The following is a 17859-nucleotide window of genomic DNA, read 5'->3' on the forward strand; positions in this document are numbered from 1 at the left end:
GGCCTGGGGCTCCATGCAAGACCTCACCTCGTGGAGTTACAATGAGCATGAGAACGGTGAGGAATCAGCCCAGAACTACACGGGAGGATCTTGTCAATGATCTCAAGGCAGCTGGGACCATAGTCACCAAGAAAACAATTGGTAACACACTACGCCGTGAAGGACTGAAATCCTGCAGCGCCCGCAAGGTCCCCCTGCTCAAGAATACATATACATGCCCGTCTGAAGTTTGCCAATGAACATCTGAATGATTCAGAGGACGACTGGGTGAAAGTGTTGTGGTCAGATGAGACCAAAATGGAGTTCTTTGGCATCAACTGAACTTGCTGTGTTTGGAGGAGGAGGAATGCTGCCTATGACCCCAAGAACACCATCTCCACATGGAGGTGGAAACATTATGCTTTGGGGGTGTTTTTCTGCTAAGGGGACAAGACAACTTCATCGCATCATTTGACGGGCCATGTACTGTCAAATCTTGGGTGAGAACCTCCTTCCCTCAGCCAGGGCATTGAAAATGGGTCGTGGATGGGTATTCCAGCATGACAATGACCCAAAACACACGGCCAAGGCAACAAGGGAGTGGCTCAAGAAGAAGCACATTAAGGTCCTGTAGTGGCATAGCCAGTCTCCAGACCTTCATCCCATAGAAAATCTGTGGAGGGAGCTGAAGGTTCGAGTTGCCAAACATCAGCCTCGAAACCTTAACGACTTGGAGATCTGCAAAGAGGAGTGGGACAAAATCCCTCCTGAGATGTGTGCAAACTTGCTGGCCAACTACAAGAAACGTCTGACCTCTGTGATTGCCAACAAGGGTTTTGCCGCCAAGTACTAAGTAATGTTTAGCAGAGGGGTCAAATACTTATTTCCCTCATTAAAATGCAAATCATTTTATAACATTTTTTACATGTCTTTTTCTGGATTTTTTTGTTGTTATTCTGTCTCTCACTGTTCATATAATCCTACCATTAAAATTATAGACTGATCATTTCTTTGTCAGTGGGCAAACGTACAAAATCAGCAGGGGATCAAATACTTTTTTCCCCCCGTGTGTGTGTGTGTGTATATATATATATATATATAAACAAACAAACTCCCAGTAATGTATTGGGTAACTCACGTTTCGGCATCACTGTGCCTTCTTCAGGTAATGCTTGAACCAGGTTATGTAGGCACAGTGCAATTAGTGCGACCAATGACACTAGTGAGGGGTGTGTCATAATTATTAAGTTAATTAGAATGAATCGAGTGAAACTGTTAAACAATAGTTTGTAGCGTATTGAATATACTAGGCTATTGTTATCATATGGAAACATAATTAAATATTGTAAATATTATCATCAACATACATTTTTTAATTCAATTTCACATTTAATTTCCTATTTCATAAAAAAAAAGTATATCCATAAGAGAAAATTGTTCATTTGGGGCCGGAAGTCAAAGTGAATATCCAGACCACTAGGGGTCAATGTTTTTAGATAGGATATCCAGGTAGCCTCCTTTCTGTAAAAGTAGGATCTCGACGTTACCTCCTCTCCTTGGTAGAGCAACATGCTCACTGCCTGTGTATTTGAGGGAGGAGATAGGATGGTTAGCTTCAACAAAGTGAGCTGCTACTGGATAGTCAATGTTCTTACACCCGATTGGGGCTGAAGTGTTCAGCTATGCATTGTTTTAATTACCTTTGTTTGTCCTATGTAGGCTTTCCCACATGAACAAGTGATAAAATAGATTACTGCCTTGGTCTTGCATGAGATACACCTAACAGGGATTTTTAGGTCTTATAGTGCTATTGCACTGTGTGCGTTAGCCCCATTTGGAGTTCCCATTTGGAATGGGTGTCTGAGTGGGCAGGTCAGATCTCACCAAGCTATCTCCAATATTGTGACCATGCTTATAGACCACCAGTGGGGGTTCCTTGAAGAGGTGCGTGATTATTTTCTTATATATATTGTTTTGTCTGATTACAGAATATGCCAGTGCTTTTTCAGGATTTCTTTCATGTTCTCCGTACACTTGGTGTACTTGGTGAAAAAGACTGTTGCGTTGTTTTCTTCTTTGGTTGAGTTTTTAGCAATTCCTCTCTTGGTTTTTGAGATATTTTCATCATTGCAGCATCAAGAGTTTTGTCCTTATAGCCTCTCATTTTGGAATTTCTGTCTTTTTTTTTTAGCAATGCTTTCAAAATCTGTCTGGTGGCCACATTCGTTTAACCCTGCATAACTGGCTATATGGTAGACCATTATTGAGGGGAAGGGGATGCATACTATCCACACATAGCAGGGTATTGCGGTCTGTGGGCTTTGTGTATACGTCTGTGTGTAATCCTCTTTGAGGATCCAAGTAGTTTATTTCTCATCAGTCTGCATGGTGAATTGTGAGTTATCCAGAGCGAGTTTGGAATTCATTTAGTTCCTGCTGACTTCCTTCCCAGAGCACAAAGACATCTATGCATCTCTTCCATGGGAGGATTTTAGAAAGTAGGGGGTGTGTCTCTTGGACGGCTGCTGAAGGAAGTGTTGCAGCGCCTGCAAGCCTCCAGTGTGTGGGATGTTGGTGTACAAGCTCTCCACATCAAAAGTGGCCAGCAGGGTGTCCCTCTGGTATCCTTCCGAAGCCCTCTATCAATGAGATCTTGTGACTAGTGTCTGACATAAGATGGGAGATTCTCAACCATCGGTTTAATACGGTGATCCACAAATGTAGAAATGTTGGACATCAGTCGATTGCTGCTACAATGGGTCTACCTAGGGGAGGAGACACTTGTTTTGTAATTTAGTGATTGTATAAAAAGTTGGTATCTTAGGGAATTTCACATAATTTTTGGGTGATTTGGCCTGATTCCAAACAGCTTTCCACTGTGGATGAGATATTATGCTGGAGTTCTAGGTTAGGGTTATAATTCAGTTCGATAGAAGTCACCTTTAGATAGTTGTCGGCGACTTTCATTCACATAGTCACATTTGCTTTGTATACAAATTCCTCCTCCTTTGTCACTTTTTTTTAAATGATAATCGAAGGATCTGACTAAGTCCTTAAGAGCCATTCTCTCATCTCTACTCAGGTTATCATAGGATTTGTGTTTCTGTTAGTCTTTCAGTAGGTCACCTACATCATTTTCAACAATCCTGCAGAAGGTTTCTATGGATGCATTGCATTTGGAGGGAGGTACGAATTAACTTTTTGCTCTATCCAGTAGCAGCTCACTTTGTTGAAGCTAACCATCCCACCTCCTCCCTCAAATACACAGGCATTGAGCATGTTGCTCTACTAAGGAGAGGAGGTAACATCGAGATCCTACTTTTACAAAAAAACAAAGTACAAAAAACTTGACTTTGATCTCAGGCCCCAAATGAACAACTCTCTTTTATGAGCGAGTCTTATAAATGGATGTATTCTTTCTACAGCTCATCAACGTACACCCAATATGTTTCCCCTGTTGATGCTTATTATGCATTACATGTAACACTTTTTTATTAAATAGGAAACAATTAAATATAGGTGAAATTTAATTAAACAATGCATGTTTATGCTAATATTATGCACAATATTTAATTTTCCATATAACAATAGCCTAATATATTCAATATGCTATAAACTATTGTTTTTTTAAAAAGTTTTACTCAATTCATTCTAATTCACTTAATAATTATGACACACCCCTCACTGTTGCCATTGGTTGAGCTGTTTCTCTACATAACCTGGTTCAAGCATTCTTGACATTACCCTGAAGAAGTCACAGTGATGCTGAAACAGTGGTGACTTACCCAATAAATTACTGGGAGTTTATATATAGAGTGTGCGACTCTTTATTTTTTATAGCTTATAGTTTATTCACCGTTAGTCAGCACCTCTACATAAAATAATTTTCTCTATTGACCCCCCCCAGAGCGGGGTCAATACGGACTGCGGGTCCCGACTACAAAAATATATACAGTCGGAAGTTTACATACACCTTAGCCAAATACATTTAAACTCAGTTTTTCACAATTCCTGACATTTAATCCTAATAAAAATTCCCTATCTTAGGTCAGTTAGGATCACCACTTTATTTTAAGAATGTAAAATGCCAGAATAATAGTAGTGAAGGATTTATTTAATCATTTATTTCTTTCATCACATTCCCAGTTGGTCAGAGGTTTACATACACTCAATTAGTATTTGGTAGCATTGCCTTTAAATTGTTTAACTTGGGTCAAACATTTTGAGTAGCCTTCCACAAGCTTCCCACAATAGGTTGGGTGAATTTTGGCTTATTCCTCCTGACAGAGCTGGTGTAACTGAGTCTGGCCTCCTTGCTCGCACAGGCTTTTTCAGTTCTGCCCACAAATGTTCTATGGGATTGAGGTCTGGGCTTTGTGATGGCCACTCCAACACCTTGACTTTGTTGTCCTTAAGCCATTTTGCGACAACTTTGGAAGTATGCTTGGGGTCATTGTCCATTTGGAAGACCCATTTGCTTTAACTTTCTGACTGATGTCTTGAGATGTTGCTTCAATATATCCACATAATTTTCCTCACGCACGATGCCATCTATTTTGGGAAGTGCACCAGGCCCTCCTGCAGCAAAGCACCCCCACAACATGATGCTGCCACCCCCGTGCTTCGCGGTTGGGATGGTATTCTTCGGCTTGCAAGCATCCCCCTTTTTCCTCCAAACATAACGATGGTCATTATGGCCAAACAGTTCTATTATTGTTTCATCAGACCAGAGGACATTTCTCCAAAAAGTACGATCTTTGTCCCCATGTGCAGTTGCAAACCATAGTCTGGCTTTTTTATGGGGGCTTTGGAGCAGTGGCTTCTTCCTTGCTGAGCGGCCTTTCAGGTTATGTCGATGTAGGACTCGTTTTACCATGGATATAGATACTTTTGTACCTGTTTCCTCCAGCATCTTCACAAGGTCCTTTGCTGTTGTTCTGGGATTGATTTGCACTTTTCGCACAAAAGTACGTTCATCTCTAGGAGACAGAACGCGTCTCCTTCCTGAGCGGTATGACGGCTGCGTGGTCCCATGGTGTTTATACTTGCATACTATTGTTTGTACAGATAAACGTGGTACCTTCAGGTGTTTGGAAATTGCTTCCAAGGATGAACCAGACTTGTGGAGGTCTACGATTGTTTTTGTGATGTCTTGGCTGATTTCTCTTGATTTTTCCCATGATGTCAAGCAAAGAGGTACTGAGTTTGAAGGTAGGCCTTGAAATACAGCCACATGTCAATTAGCCTTCTGAAGCCATGACATAATTTTCTGGAATTTTCCAAGCTGTTTAAAGGCATAGTCAACTCAGTTTATGTAAACTTCTGACCCACTGGAATTGTGATACAGTGAATTATAAATGAAATAATCTATCTATAAACAAAAAAAAACACTATTGTTACTACCACCACCACTACTGTTACTGTTGGGGCGTCAGGTAGCCTAGTGGTTAGAGCATTGGGACAGTAACCGGAAGGTTGCTGAATCTAATCCCCGAGCTGGCAAGGTAAGAATTTGTCATTCTGCACCTGAACGACCCACCGTCATTGTAAATAAGATTGTGTTCTTAACTGACTTGCGTAGTTAAATAAAGTTTTTTCTTTTCTTTTTTTTGTATAAATAATAATGTTACCACTACTACTGTTACTGCTACTGCACCCAAAATGAGTACAGGCTCCTATTTCAGTCCAAGTCAAGCACTGCTACTACTTCTACTATATACCAGAATGTCCGGCAGCAGGCCGACCCACAACAGGTACTCCTACTGGTACAGCAGCTTCTAATACTACTGCATGGGAAACAACACAACCCCACTTATTTCATGCTATGACTCAGGTAAACCTCTGTACTTGAGGAATTACTGTCACAGCATCGCATGGATAGTCAGACTGTGGTGATGCGCGCATGTTGCCATGTTTGCTTACAGGGTTTTCAATCCCACTAATCCGTCATCTCTCTCCTCCTCAGCTGGCCAGGATCGTGGCTATTCTCCAGCAGCAGAGGCAACAGCAGCAGCAGGGTGTCGGCGGGGTGGGAGTGGGCTCCAAACTGTCCCCCTCTCACCTGGGAGGGGGAGGCCCAAAACTGCCTATGGCAGACTCCCTGCCCCATCCAGGCATGGGGGGCTCTGTGGACCTGCACCAGAAAACACAGGGCTACTCTGGTGAGTGGTGTACACATAGACATGAATGGAGATAAAGGATAGATAATCTTCTCTTGTGTCACATACTTGAGATTTCCATTTTTACCCGAGAGAACATTCCTAAAATGTTAACACCTAACTAGAATATATTATTTTCAATACAAACAACTAACAATGTAGACCGTCTTGAGGATTTCCATTGCATACTGACTGATGCTTTGCATGTAAGTGAGTCATTGTACAGGCCACCTGTCATCAGTTCTGACACCTTTCTGCTCCCCCCCCTCAGGGTACGGTGGAGGAGTGAACATGTCTGGTCTGGACATGGGGGGCTCGGTGGTGGGGGGCCCAGGGGGGATGAAGGATGTGGGGGGGCAGCAATCCCGCTTCAAATGGATGATGGAGGGTCACTCTTCTGCCCCCTCCCTTCCTGAGAGCCTCCACAAAAACGGTGAGAGCGAAAGCCCTTATTCTGTAGTGAGTGTACTGAATTAATTACAATATGACATGTCAACATTGTCGACCAATCAGCTGCTTTTTCATCTGACTTTATTTTTCTTCTCTTCATCTCACTCTGTCTTTCCATCCCCCTCTCCCTTTCAGGTCCTATGTCCACCCCTATGAGGAGGGGGCCTCACCATACTCCCAGTATGACATGATGGGAGGGGAGGGGCTTGGTATGCCCACACAGGGGGACAACTGGCACCGTACTCCTGGGAACAAGATGGGCTCCAAGCCCCAGGGCACGTCCAGCTGGCCTCCTGGTGAGTGGCCCTTCTAAATACCAACTGAATGGGCAGGGATTTGTTCTATCCCACCACTAACACACCTGAGGGATGATGTGTGTGTTCTTCAGGGTAATGTCAAATCCCCTGAATCAGTTAGTGTTGGGCTGGAACAGAAGCCTGCAACTCTGTGACCAGGGTTAAGTTGATGAGGGGGCTTCTATTTGTTCTGAAATTCTAATCCAGAATTCCTGTATGTTTGTCTGTGATGTCAGAGTTCCAGCCCGGCGTGCCCTGGAAAGGGATCCAGAGCATCGACCCCGAGTCTGATCCCTACATGACCCCAGGGAGCATGATGGGAATCCCTGGGCCGTCCAGCCTCAACGACACAGAGCACCAGTTGCTAAGAGACAACACAGGTACCTACCTAGATTCAAGCAGAGTGACTACTGTATCTATGACTACTGTATCTATGACTACTGTATCTATGACTACTGTATCTATGACTAAGTCCACTTTCCGAGCACTAGTTGCTGAGACCGTCTGACCTGACATTACTTAACAGTAACACATTACATAAGTATATTGTCAGCCCTCCATGTTCTCACATAAAGTCAAAGAAACTTGCACATAACACTGAAATCATACCCATCAATACATGCATCAGTCAGTTAAACATCAGGTTGTGTTAATAATACATATTTCTTGATGGTGTGTTGATGCTAGCTAAGCTTGTGGTGTTTGTTCCAGAACCCAACCCCTCCCTGAACACCTTGCTGCCTTCACCTGGTGCCTGGCCCTACAGTGCCTCAGACAGCCCCCTCAACAACGCACACAACTCAGGTAGCAGTCTGGAAAACACTCAGTATCACTGTAAATGTGTTATGTATGGTTTCTGAATGTCCTAATGTGCCTTTCACCGAAAGTGTTACACATTCACTTAATATTCTCCTGGCATTTGAAATGGTGTTTCTCTGCTTTTTTCACTCATATACTGTTTCAGCTGTTGTATCATTCAGTAAATCAAGTTTCAACTCTGTCTTGGTTTAGTTTTTCTGTGTGTTCCATCCTCCACGTGTGCGGTTATAACAGACGCAGTTCTGACTCTTGTTCATTTCCTGTTTCTCACAGCAAATTACACAGAGTATAAGACCAGCTGGCCCCCTGAGCCCATTGGACACAACAAGATGTGGAAGACCAATCGCAACCAACAGTCCCAGCAGCTGCCACGCCCACCCCCGGGACTCACCAATCAGAAGCAGGCCTCGCCGTCCCGTGGCCCGTGGCAGGCCCGTGGCTGGGGCAGCTCGAGTGGGATCCAGGAAACCAGATATGGCCCAGGTAATGTCATAACACAATGTTGTGGAGAATGGAGGGGCCTGTGTTTCTGAGTCTTTCCACCCTGCACTGTTCTGTGCTGCCCTGCTGCCTGGGAAAGCATTCAGCAGACTAAATGTACCCAGGATGTCCTTTGCCTTGATCTGATGCGCCACCCCAAATGGCACCCTATTCCCTATGGGCACTGGTCAATACTAGTGCACTATAAAGGGAATATGGTGCCATTTGGGACGTGGACCCAGATAAATTACATATTTTATTCTGGGTGCTGCAAGCTTTAAGTACAGTAGGGCTTATTTATCATTCATTGCTCCAGAGCTGCCTGCCGCAAGTACAGAGGTAGTGGTTTTCTAGTATCTGGACCTGATCCCTATGTGCTTTGGTTCTAGCAGGCTCTGCTTGGAGTGATGGGGGGACCTCCAGAGGAAGCTGCTGGCTGGTGCTCTGCAACCTCACTCCACAGGTACACACACACATCATCCCTCATCAAGACTACCCACACACACACATACATCAGCCCTCAGCAAGACTACCCACACACACACATACATCATCCCTCAGCAAGACTACCCACACACACACACACATCATCCCTCAGCAAGACTACCCACACACACACATACATCAGCCCTCATCAAGACTACCCACACACACAAATACATCATCCCTCATCAAGACTACCCACACACACACATACATCAGCCCTCATCAAGACTACCCACACACACACATACATCAGCCCTCATCAAGACTACCCACACACACAAATACATCAGCCCTCATCAAGACTACCCACACACACAAATACATCAGCCCTCATCAAGACTACCCACACACACAAATACATCAGCCCTCATCAAGACTACCTACACACACATACATCAGCCCTCATCAAGACTACCTACCCACACACATACATCAGCCCTCATCAAGACTACCTACCCACACACATACATCAGCCCTCATCAAGACTACCCACACACACACAATACATCAGCCCTCATCAAGACTACCCACACACACACATCAGCCCTCATCAAGACTACCCACACACACACATACATCAGCCCTCATCAAGACTACCCACACACACACATACATCAGCCCTCATCAAGACTACCCACACACACACATACATCAGCCCTCATCAAGACTACCCACACACACACATACATCAGCCCTCATCAAGACTACCCACACACACACATACATCAGCCCTCATCAAGACTACCCACACACACACATACATCAGCCCTCATCAAGACTACCCACACACACACATACATCAGCCCTCATCAAGACTACCCACACACACACATACATCAGCCCTCATCAAGACTACCCACACACACATACATCAGCCCTCATCAAGACTACCCACACACACACATACATCAGCCTTCATCAAGACTACCCACACCCACACACACATCAGCCCTCATCAAGACTACCCACACACATACATCAGCCCTCATCAAGACTACCTACCCACACACATACATCAGCCCTCATCAAGACTACCTACCCACACACATACATCAGCCCTCATCAAGACTACCCACACACACACACATCAGCCCTCATCAAGACTACCCACACACACACATACATCAGCCCTCATCAAGACTACCCACACACACACACATCAGCCCTCATCAAGACTACCCACACACACACATACATCAGCCCTCATCAAGACTACCCACACACACATACATCAGCCCTCATCAAGACTACCCACACACACACATACATCAGCCTTCATCAAGACTACCCACACACACACATACATCAGCCCTCATCAAGACTACCCACACACATACATCAGCCCTCATCAAGACTACCTACACACACACATCAGCCCTCATCAAGACTACCCACACACATACATCAGCCCTCATCAAGACTACCCACACACACATACATCAGCCCTCATCAAGACTACCCACACACACACATACATCAGCCCTCATCAAGACGACCCACACACACACATACATCAGCCCTCATCAAGACTACCTACCCACACACATACATCAGCCCTCATCAAGACTACCCACACACATACATCAGCCCTCATCAAGACTACCCACACACACACATACATCAGCCCTCATCAAGACTACCCACACACACATACATCAGCCCTCATCAAGACTACCCACACACACACATACATCAGCCTTCATCAAGACTACCCACACACACACATACATCAGCCCTCATCAAGACTACCCACACACACACATACATCAGCCCTCATCAAGACTACCCACACACACACATACATCAGCCCTCATCAAGACTACCCACACACACACATCATCAGCCCTCATCAAGACTACCCACACACACACACACACATACATCAGCCCTCATCAAGACTACCCACACACACACACACACATCAGCCCTCATCAAGACTACCCACACACACACATACATCAGCCCTCATCAAGACTACCTACACACACACATACATCAGCCCTCATCAAGACTACCTACACATACATCAGCCCTCATCAAGACTACCTACACACACACATCAGCCCTCATCAAGACTACCCACACACATACATCAGCCCTCATCAAGACTACCCACACACACATACATCAGCCCTCATCAAGACTACCCACACACACACATACATCAGCCCTCATCAAGACGACCCACACACACACATACATCAGCCCTCATCAAGACTACCTACCCACACACATACATCAGCCCTCATCAAGACTACCCACACACATACATCAGCCCTCATCAAGACTACCCACACACACACATACATCAGCCCTCATCAAGACTACCCACACACACATACATCAGCCCTCATCAAGACTACCCACACACACACATACATCACCCTTCATCAAGACTACCCACACACACACATACATCAGCCCTCATCAAGACTACCCACACACACACATACATCAGCCCTCATCAAGACTACCCACACACACACATACATCAGCCCTCATCAAGACTACCCACACACACACATACATCAGCCCTCATCAAGACTACCCACACACACACACACACATACATCAGCCCTCATCAAGACTACCCACACACACACATACATCAGCCCTCATCAAGACTACCCACACACACACATACATCAGCCCTCATCAAGACTACCTACACACACACATACATCAGCCCTCATCAAGACTACCTACACACACACATACATCAGCCCTCATCAAGACTACCCACACACACACATACATCAGCCTTCATCAAGACTACCCACACACACACATACATCAGCCCTCATCAAGACTACCTACACACACATACATCAGCCTTCATCAAGACTACCCACACACACACATACATCAGCCTTCATCAAGACTACCCACACACACACATACATCAGCCCTCATCAAGACTACCCACACACACACATACATCAGCCTTCATCAAGACTACCCACACACACACATACATCAGCCTTCATCAAGACTACCCACACACACACATACATCAGCCCTCATCAAGACTACCCACACACACACATACATCAGCCCTCATCAAGACTACCCACACACACATACATCAGCCCTCATCAAGACTACCTACACACACACATACATCAGCCCTCATCAAGACTACCTACACACATACATCAGCCCTCATCAAGACTACCTACACACATACATCAGCCCTCATCAAGACTACCCACACACACACATACATCAGCCCTCATCAAGACTACCCACACACACACATACATCAGCCCTCATCAAGACTACACACACACACACATACATCAGCCCTCATCAAGACTACCTACACACACACACACATACATACATCAGCCCTCATCAAGACTACCTACACACACACATACATCAGCCCTCATCAAGACTACCCACACACACACATACATCAGCCCTCATCAAGACTACCTACACACACATACATCAGCCCTCATCAAGACTACCTACACACACATACATCAGCCCTCATCAAGACTACCTACACACACATACATCAGCCCTCATCAAGACTACCCACACACACACATACATCAGCCCTCATCAAGACTACCCACACACACACATACATCAGCCCTCATCAAGACTACCTACACACACACATCAGCCCTCATCAAGACTACCCACACACACACATCAGCCCTCATCAAGACTACCCACACACACACACACACACATACATCAGCCCTCATCAAGACTACCCACACACACACACACACACACATCAGCCCTCATCAAGACTACCTACACACACACACATCATCCCTCATCAAGACTACCTACACACACACACATCATCCCTTATCAAGACTACACACACACACACATCATCCCTCATCAAGACTACACACACACACACACACACACACATCATCCCTCACCACTGGCACCCCAATGGTGGAACAAGCTCCCTCACGACGCCAGGACAGCGGAGTCAATCACCACCTTCCGTAGACACCTGAAACCCCACCTCTTTAAGGAATACCTGGGATAGGATAAAGTAATCCTTCTAACCCCCCCAAAAAGATAGATGTACTATTGTAAAGTGGTTGTTCCACTGGATATCATAAGGTGAATGCACCAATTTGTAAGTCGCTCTGGTTAAGAGCGTCTGCTAAATGACTTAAATGTAAATGTAATGTAAAATCAAGACTACCTACACACACACACACATCATCCCTTATCAAGACTACACACACACACACATCATCCCTCATCATGACTACACACACACACACACATACACACACACACACACACACACCATCCCTCATCAAGACTACACACACACACATCATCCCTCATCATGACTACACACACACACACATCATCCCTCATCAAGACTACACACACACACACATCATCCCTCATCATGACTACACACACACACACATCATCCCTCATCAAGACTACACACACACACACATCATCCCTCATCAAGACTACACACACACACACATCATCCCTTATCAAGACTACACACACACACACATCATCCCTCATCATGACTACACACACACACACATCATCCCTCATCATGACTACACACACACACACACACACCATCATCCCTCATCAAGACTACACACACACACACACACATCATCCCTTATCAAGACTACACACACACACACACACCATCCCTCATCATGACTACACACACACACACAACACATCATCCCTCATCAAGACTACACACACACACACACATCATCCCTCATCAAGACTACACACACACACACACACACAAGACTACACACACACACACACCATCCCTCATCAAGACTACACACACACACACACCATCCCTCATCAAGACTACACACACACACACACACCATCCCTCATCAAGACTACACACACACACACACACACACACACATCATCCCTCATCAAGACTACACACACACACACCTCATCCCTCATCAAGACTACACACACACACACCTCATCCCTCATCAAGACTACACACACACACACACCATCCCTCATCAAGACTACACACAATATACACCATCCCTCATCAAGACTACCTACACACACACACACACACACACACACACACACACACACACACACACACACACACACTCATCCCTCAGGAAAACAGAGACAACCACATGCATGTGCACACAAACCATCACTTCTCCTTCACATATCCCCCTCTACCACACAAGTCATCCCTAACCCATGTCCCTCTGTTGTTCCCTCCTGCAGATTGACGGCTCCACCCTCCGTACCATCTGTATGCAGCATGGCCCCCTGCTGACCTTTCACCTCGGCCTGACCCAGGGCAGCGCTCTGATTCGCTACAGCACCCCACAGGAAGCAGCAAAGGCCCAGAGCGCACTACACATGTAAGCCCCTCCTCTCAGCTTGTCAATCAGCCTCAGTGGTGTAGTTTTGGAGATCTGGGTTCTCAAACTTTTTCAGCATTGGGGGAAACACCCCCCTACCCCCCCGCGTGCGCACCACATCTATTTCTATGGGCACAAGCACTGTTCATGACAAGCTATTCACACCCCTGTTTTGGTGGCGGGAATGTTCCTGGTCTAAAGCTTATTTCCTGCAGTTGTATACATTTTGTCATGTCTAATGTGTGTTCATTTGATACTTGTAGTTTTGTTGTCACTCAAATATCTACGGCCTAAAACATCAACCGTTCGCTGACATGGGCTAGTTGATCTAGACATGTAAGCTATGCAATGACTAATGCATGCCCACAGTTTGGAGCCACTGCTGTTGATGAACAAGCTCCAGCTCCATAGATGGACATACCATAGACTGAAAATCAAGGACATTCCATGCTGGCTGTCTGGTGGGCTTGGAACACACTCATTTTGTAGGAATGGGCTGGGGAAAACCTGCGTAGACTTAATGGCGACTACTATAATAGAATGTGAACACTAATAAATAATAGCCGGTGAACACAAACAAACATTCAATCACTCCTTACTATCTCCTCTCTCTCTCCAGGTGTGTCCTGGGCAATACCACCATCCTGGCCAAGTTTGTGAGCGAAGAGGAGGTCGCTCGCTATTTTGCACATTCCCAGGCGGGAGGGGCAGGGTCCAGCGGAGCAGCTGGGGCCCCAGGGTCCAGTGGAGGCCAGGGGGGCCCCACAGGGACAGGCGCCATGGGGGCCAACAGCAGCGGGGAGAGGGAACGAGACAGAACCAGAGAAGGAGAGGGATCTGCCCCTGGAGGAGGAGGTAACGGAGGGGGAGGAGGCAGCTCTGGCTGGCAGAGTTTAGACGGTACAGGAGGCTCCCTGGATCCTACCCCCACCCAGGGGCCCGGCCTGAGTATGTTTGCCCAGTGGAGCAGCAACGGTTCTGGGGGAGGAGGGGTGGCTGGGGGTGTAGAGCCCGGCAGACAGGGTTTGTGGGGAGGGATGGGGGGTGGAGGGTACCCCAGCAGTAGTATGTGGGGGTCCCCTGCCATGGAGGATCGACACCAGATGGGGAGTCCTGCTGCTCTGCTGCCTGGAGACCTGCTAGGAGGAGGGGCTGATTCTATCTGAATGACCGCACCTAATACATGAACACATACATTACGAAAAAACATGCACTTACACACATTCTCCCCCACACACCCGGTGGCCAGTATATTAGATACACCCGTCTAGTACCGGGTCAAACCTCCAGAGCCTCCAGAATTCTTCGGGGCATGGAAACGTTGCTCAATTGGTATCTAGGGACCTAATGTGTGCCAGGAAAACATTCCCCCACCATTACACCACCAGCCTGTACTGTTGACACCAGGCAGGATGGGGCCATGGACTCATGCTGCTTACGTCAAATCCTGACTGGCATCAGCATGACTCAACAGGAACCGGACCAGATTATGTTTTTCCACTCCTTAATTGTCCAGTGTTGGTGATCACGTGCCCACTGGATCCGCTTCTTGTTTTTAGCTGATAGGAGTGGAACCCGGTGTGGTCGTCTGCTACAATAGTCCATCCATGACAAGGACCGACGTGTTGTGTGTTCCAAGATGCCCTTCTGCACACCACTGTTGTACTGCGCCGTTATTTTCCTGTTTGTGGTCCGCCTGTTAGCTTGCACTTTTCTTGCCGTTCTCCTTCGACCTCTCATCAATGAGCTGTTTCAACCCACAGGACTGCTGCTGACTGGATCTTTTTTGTTTGTCGCTCCATTGTCAGTAAACCCTAGACAGTGTTGTGCGTGAAAAGCCCAGGAGGCCGGCCGTTTCTGAGAGACTGGAACCGGTACGCCTAGCACCGACAATCATACCACGCTCAAAGTCGCTACGGTCACTTGTTTTGCCCATTCTAGCGTTCCATCGAACAGTAACTGGAATGCCTTGATGCCCGTCTGCCTGCTATATATAGCCAGCCACGTGACTCACTGTCTGTAGGAGCGAGCCCTTTTCGGGAACGAGCTGGTGTAACTTATAAACTGGCCACTAAGTGTGTGTATATACGTTATCACACCGATGAAATGAGTTCATACTACACTGGTGACAAACATGCAGGTCCACTGAAGTTAACTGTCACACACATTATGTCACGAATAGACGGTGACATGCCAACACTACCCGCACACAAAATCTCACACACAAACACACATACATTCGCACACCTTTTACCTTTAAATGAAGACTTCAACAGCAAGACTTGAACAGACAGAGGTGGAATCTGTTGGACTGACACTCATCTGGATGACTCCTCTTTCTACACCCATGTAATAAAAACCAGAACTCACACTGAGCATACTGAGCCCCTATCACTCAGGCATGCCCTGTAGAGGAACTAACAACGTGACAACACATGGAGGTCTTCCTATGTGATGTGTAACAACTTACTAAAACAACTCTCTACTACACAAACCTACAGGACGTTACAGCGCCGGGCCAGTTGGGCTTACAGTACCTACCTGACCCAACCCGTTCTGACATTCGGAACCACCTTCTCTCTATTTCTCACCAGTTACACACTGCTCTGATGTTTAACAAGCAAAAATGTATGTAATTGTTTTTCCCTGTTTGTAAAACAAATTGTGGAACAGTGGAAAAATCCGAGATGTCTTTTTTCTTTTTGTTTTTCCTTCAAAATGCTGACCTCGTTATATATTTTTTCTTACTCAATCAAGTTGGTTATTATGTCATGCAGATGATGATGATGACTGATCACTTATTACTAGCTGTACAATGTTCCCTCCTGCCTGCCTGTGTGAATGTGCTAGGCGTGACGGGATGTTGATGATGATATTGTGAGGCTGTGGGCGCGGTCCACAGCTAAGGAGAGGCGATGCAACAACCAACGGGTGCGTGCCACATCATCGACTGACAAATTGCTGTAACCTATGATGTGGTTAGCTGATACAACGCCTGGATAGGTATTTTAAGTAAGATCTGTCTGGCTTCAGCAACGTCTAAGCATAGGAACGCGCCCTGTGTCTGTCGTTGCCGTGGTGAATGTGTTTTTGTCCAAGAGAGATTCATGATTAACAAGTGGATTCATGATTAACAAGCGAGTGATTGTGAGAGACAGTGTGTGTGTCTGCAAACACTTGGGAGGCGGACATTTTTTACATCAGGTGTTCCGTGTGTATGTACTTGATGCAAGTGTGTGTGTGTGGAAAGTTCAAGAACATAGGCACTAATGCATATTTCTCTTAAGTTGTGGTTTTAGCAGAAATATAATTTTTTTTGTCTGAATTGCAGTAATATTTTTTTTAAAGAAGCAAACAACTGAAGGCAATTATATTAAGCTGCCAAAACCTACCATACCAAGCTGAGCTGGAGCGGTGTTTTGCAAACACGTTAAAGTTACCAATTGTTTAATTTTTTTGTTGTGTATCAATTTAAATTAAGGCGGGCTTTATCACTCCTGTTCAGGTTCTTTTTGTTTGTTTTCAGATTTTACAAAGGAGATCATTAATTTAAGCAAACACAATAAAGGTTGAATTCAACTCTTCAGGTGTCATTGTGTTACATGTTAAAACCATACCACTACCTCAGTGAGTCTATGACACATACCCCTCCCCATCTTCACAACTCTTTTTCAATGGCTTGCCCATGATAATTAACTATCCACTGTTATACCTAGGAGTTTAGCTTCCTCAACTTGCTCAATGTTCACACCCTTCATGTACAACTCCAGTTGGCGTTTAGGTCTTTGGAGAATGTTTTGAACCAAA

The 17859-nt window shown here is 45.7% G+C and overlaps 1 protein-coding gene across 1 annotated transcript in view; it reads left to right on the forward strand.

Moving 5' to 3' along the window:
• The window catches only part of LOC106589538 (trinucleotide repeat-containing gene 6B protein-like), a 40185-nt gene extending 22554 nt beyond the window's left edge, over nucleotides 1-17631 (forward strand). Inside the window, exons 14-22 of the mRNA XM_045709980.1 lie at nucleotides 5945-6140; nucleotides 6409-6596; nucleotides 6745-6883; nucleotides 7120-7263; nucleotides 7595-7687; nucleotides 7976-8185; nucleotides 8572-8645; nucleotides 13913-14052; nucleotides 14672-17631. Of these exons, the coding sequence (XP_045565936.1) occupies nucleotides 5945-6140; nucleotides 6409-6596; nucleotides 6745-6883; nucleotides 7120-7263; nucleotides 7595-7687; nucleotides 7976-8185; nucleotides 8572-8645; nucleotides 13913-14052; nucleotides 14672-15218 (1731 nt within the window). The 3' untranslated portion in view covers nucleotides 15219-17631. The remainder of the gene's footprint in view (nucleotides 1-5944; nucleotides 6141-6408; nucleotides 6597-6744; nucleotides 6884-7119; nucleotides 7264-7594; nucleotides 7688-7975; nucleotides 8186-8571; nucleotides 8646-13912; nucleotides 14053-14671) is intronic.
• The last annotated feature ends 228 nt before the right edge of the window (nucleotides 17632-17859 follow it).

This window comes from Salmo salar, chromosome ssa28, assembly GCF_905237065.1.
Source record: "Salmo salar chromosome ssa28, Ssal_v3.1, whole genome shotgun sequence".
Lineage (NCBI taxonomy): Eukaryota > Metazoa > Chordata > Actinopteri > Salmoniformes > Salmonidae > Salmo > Salmo salar.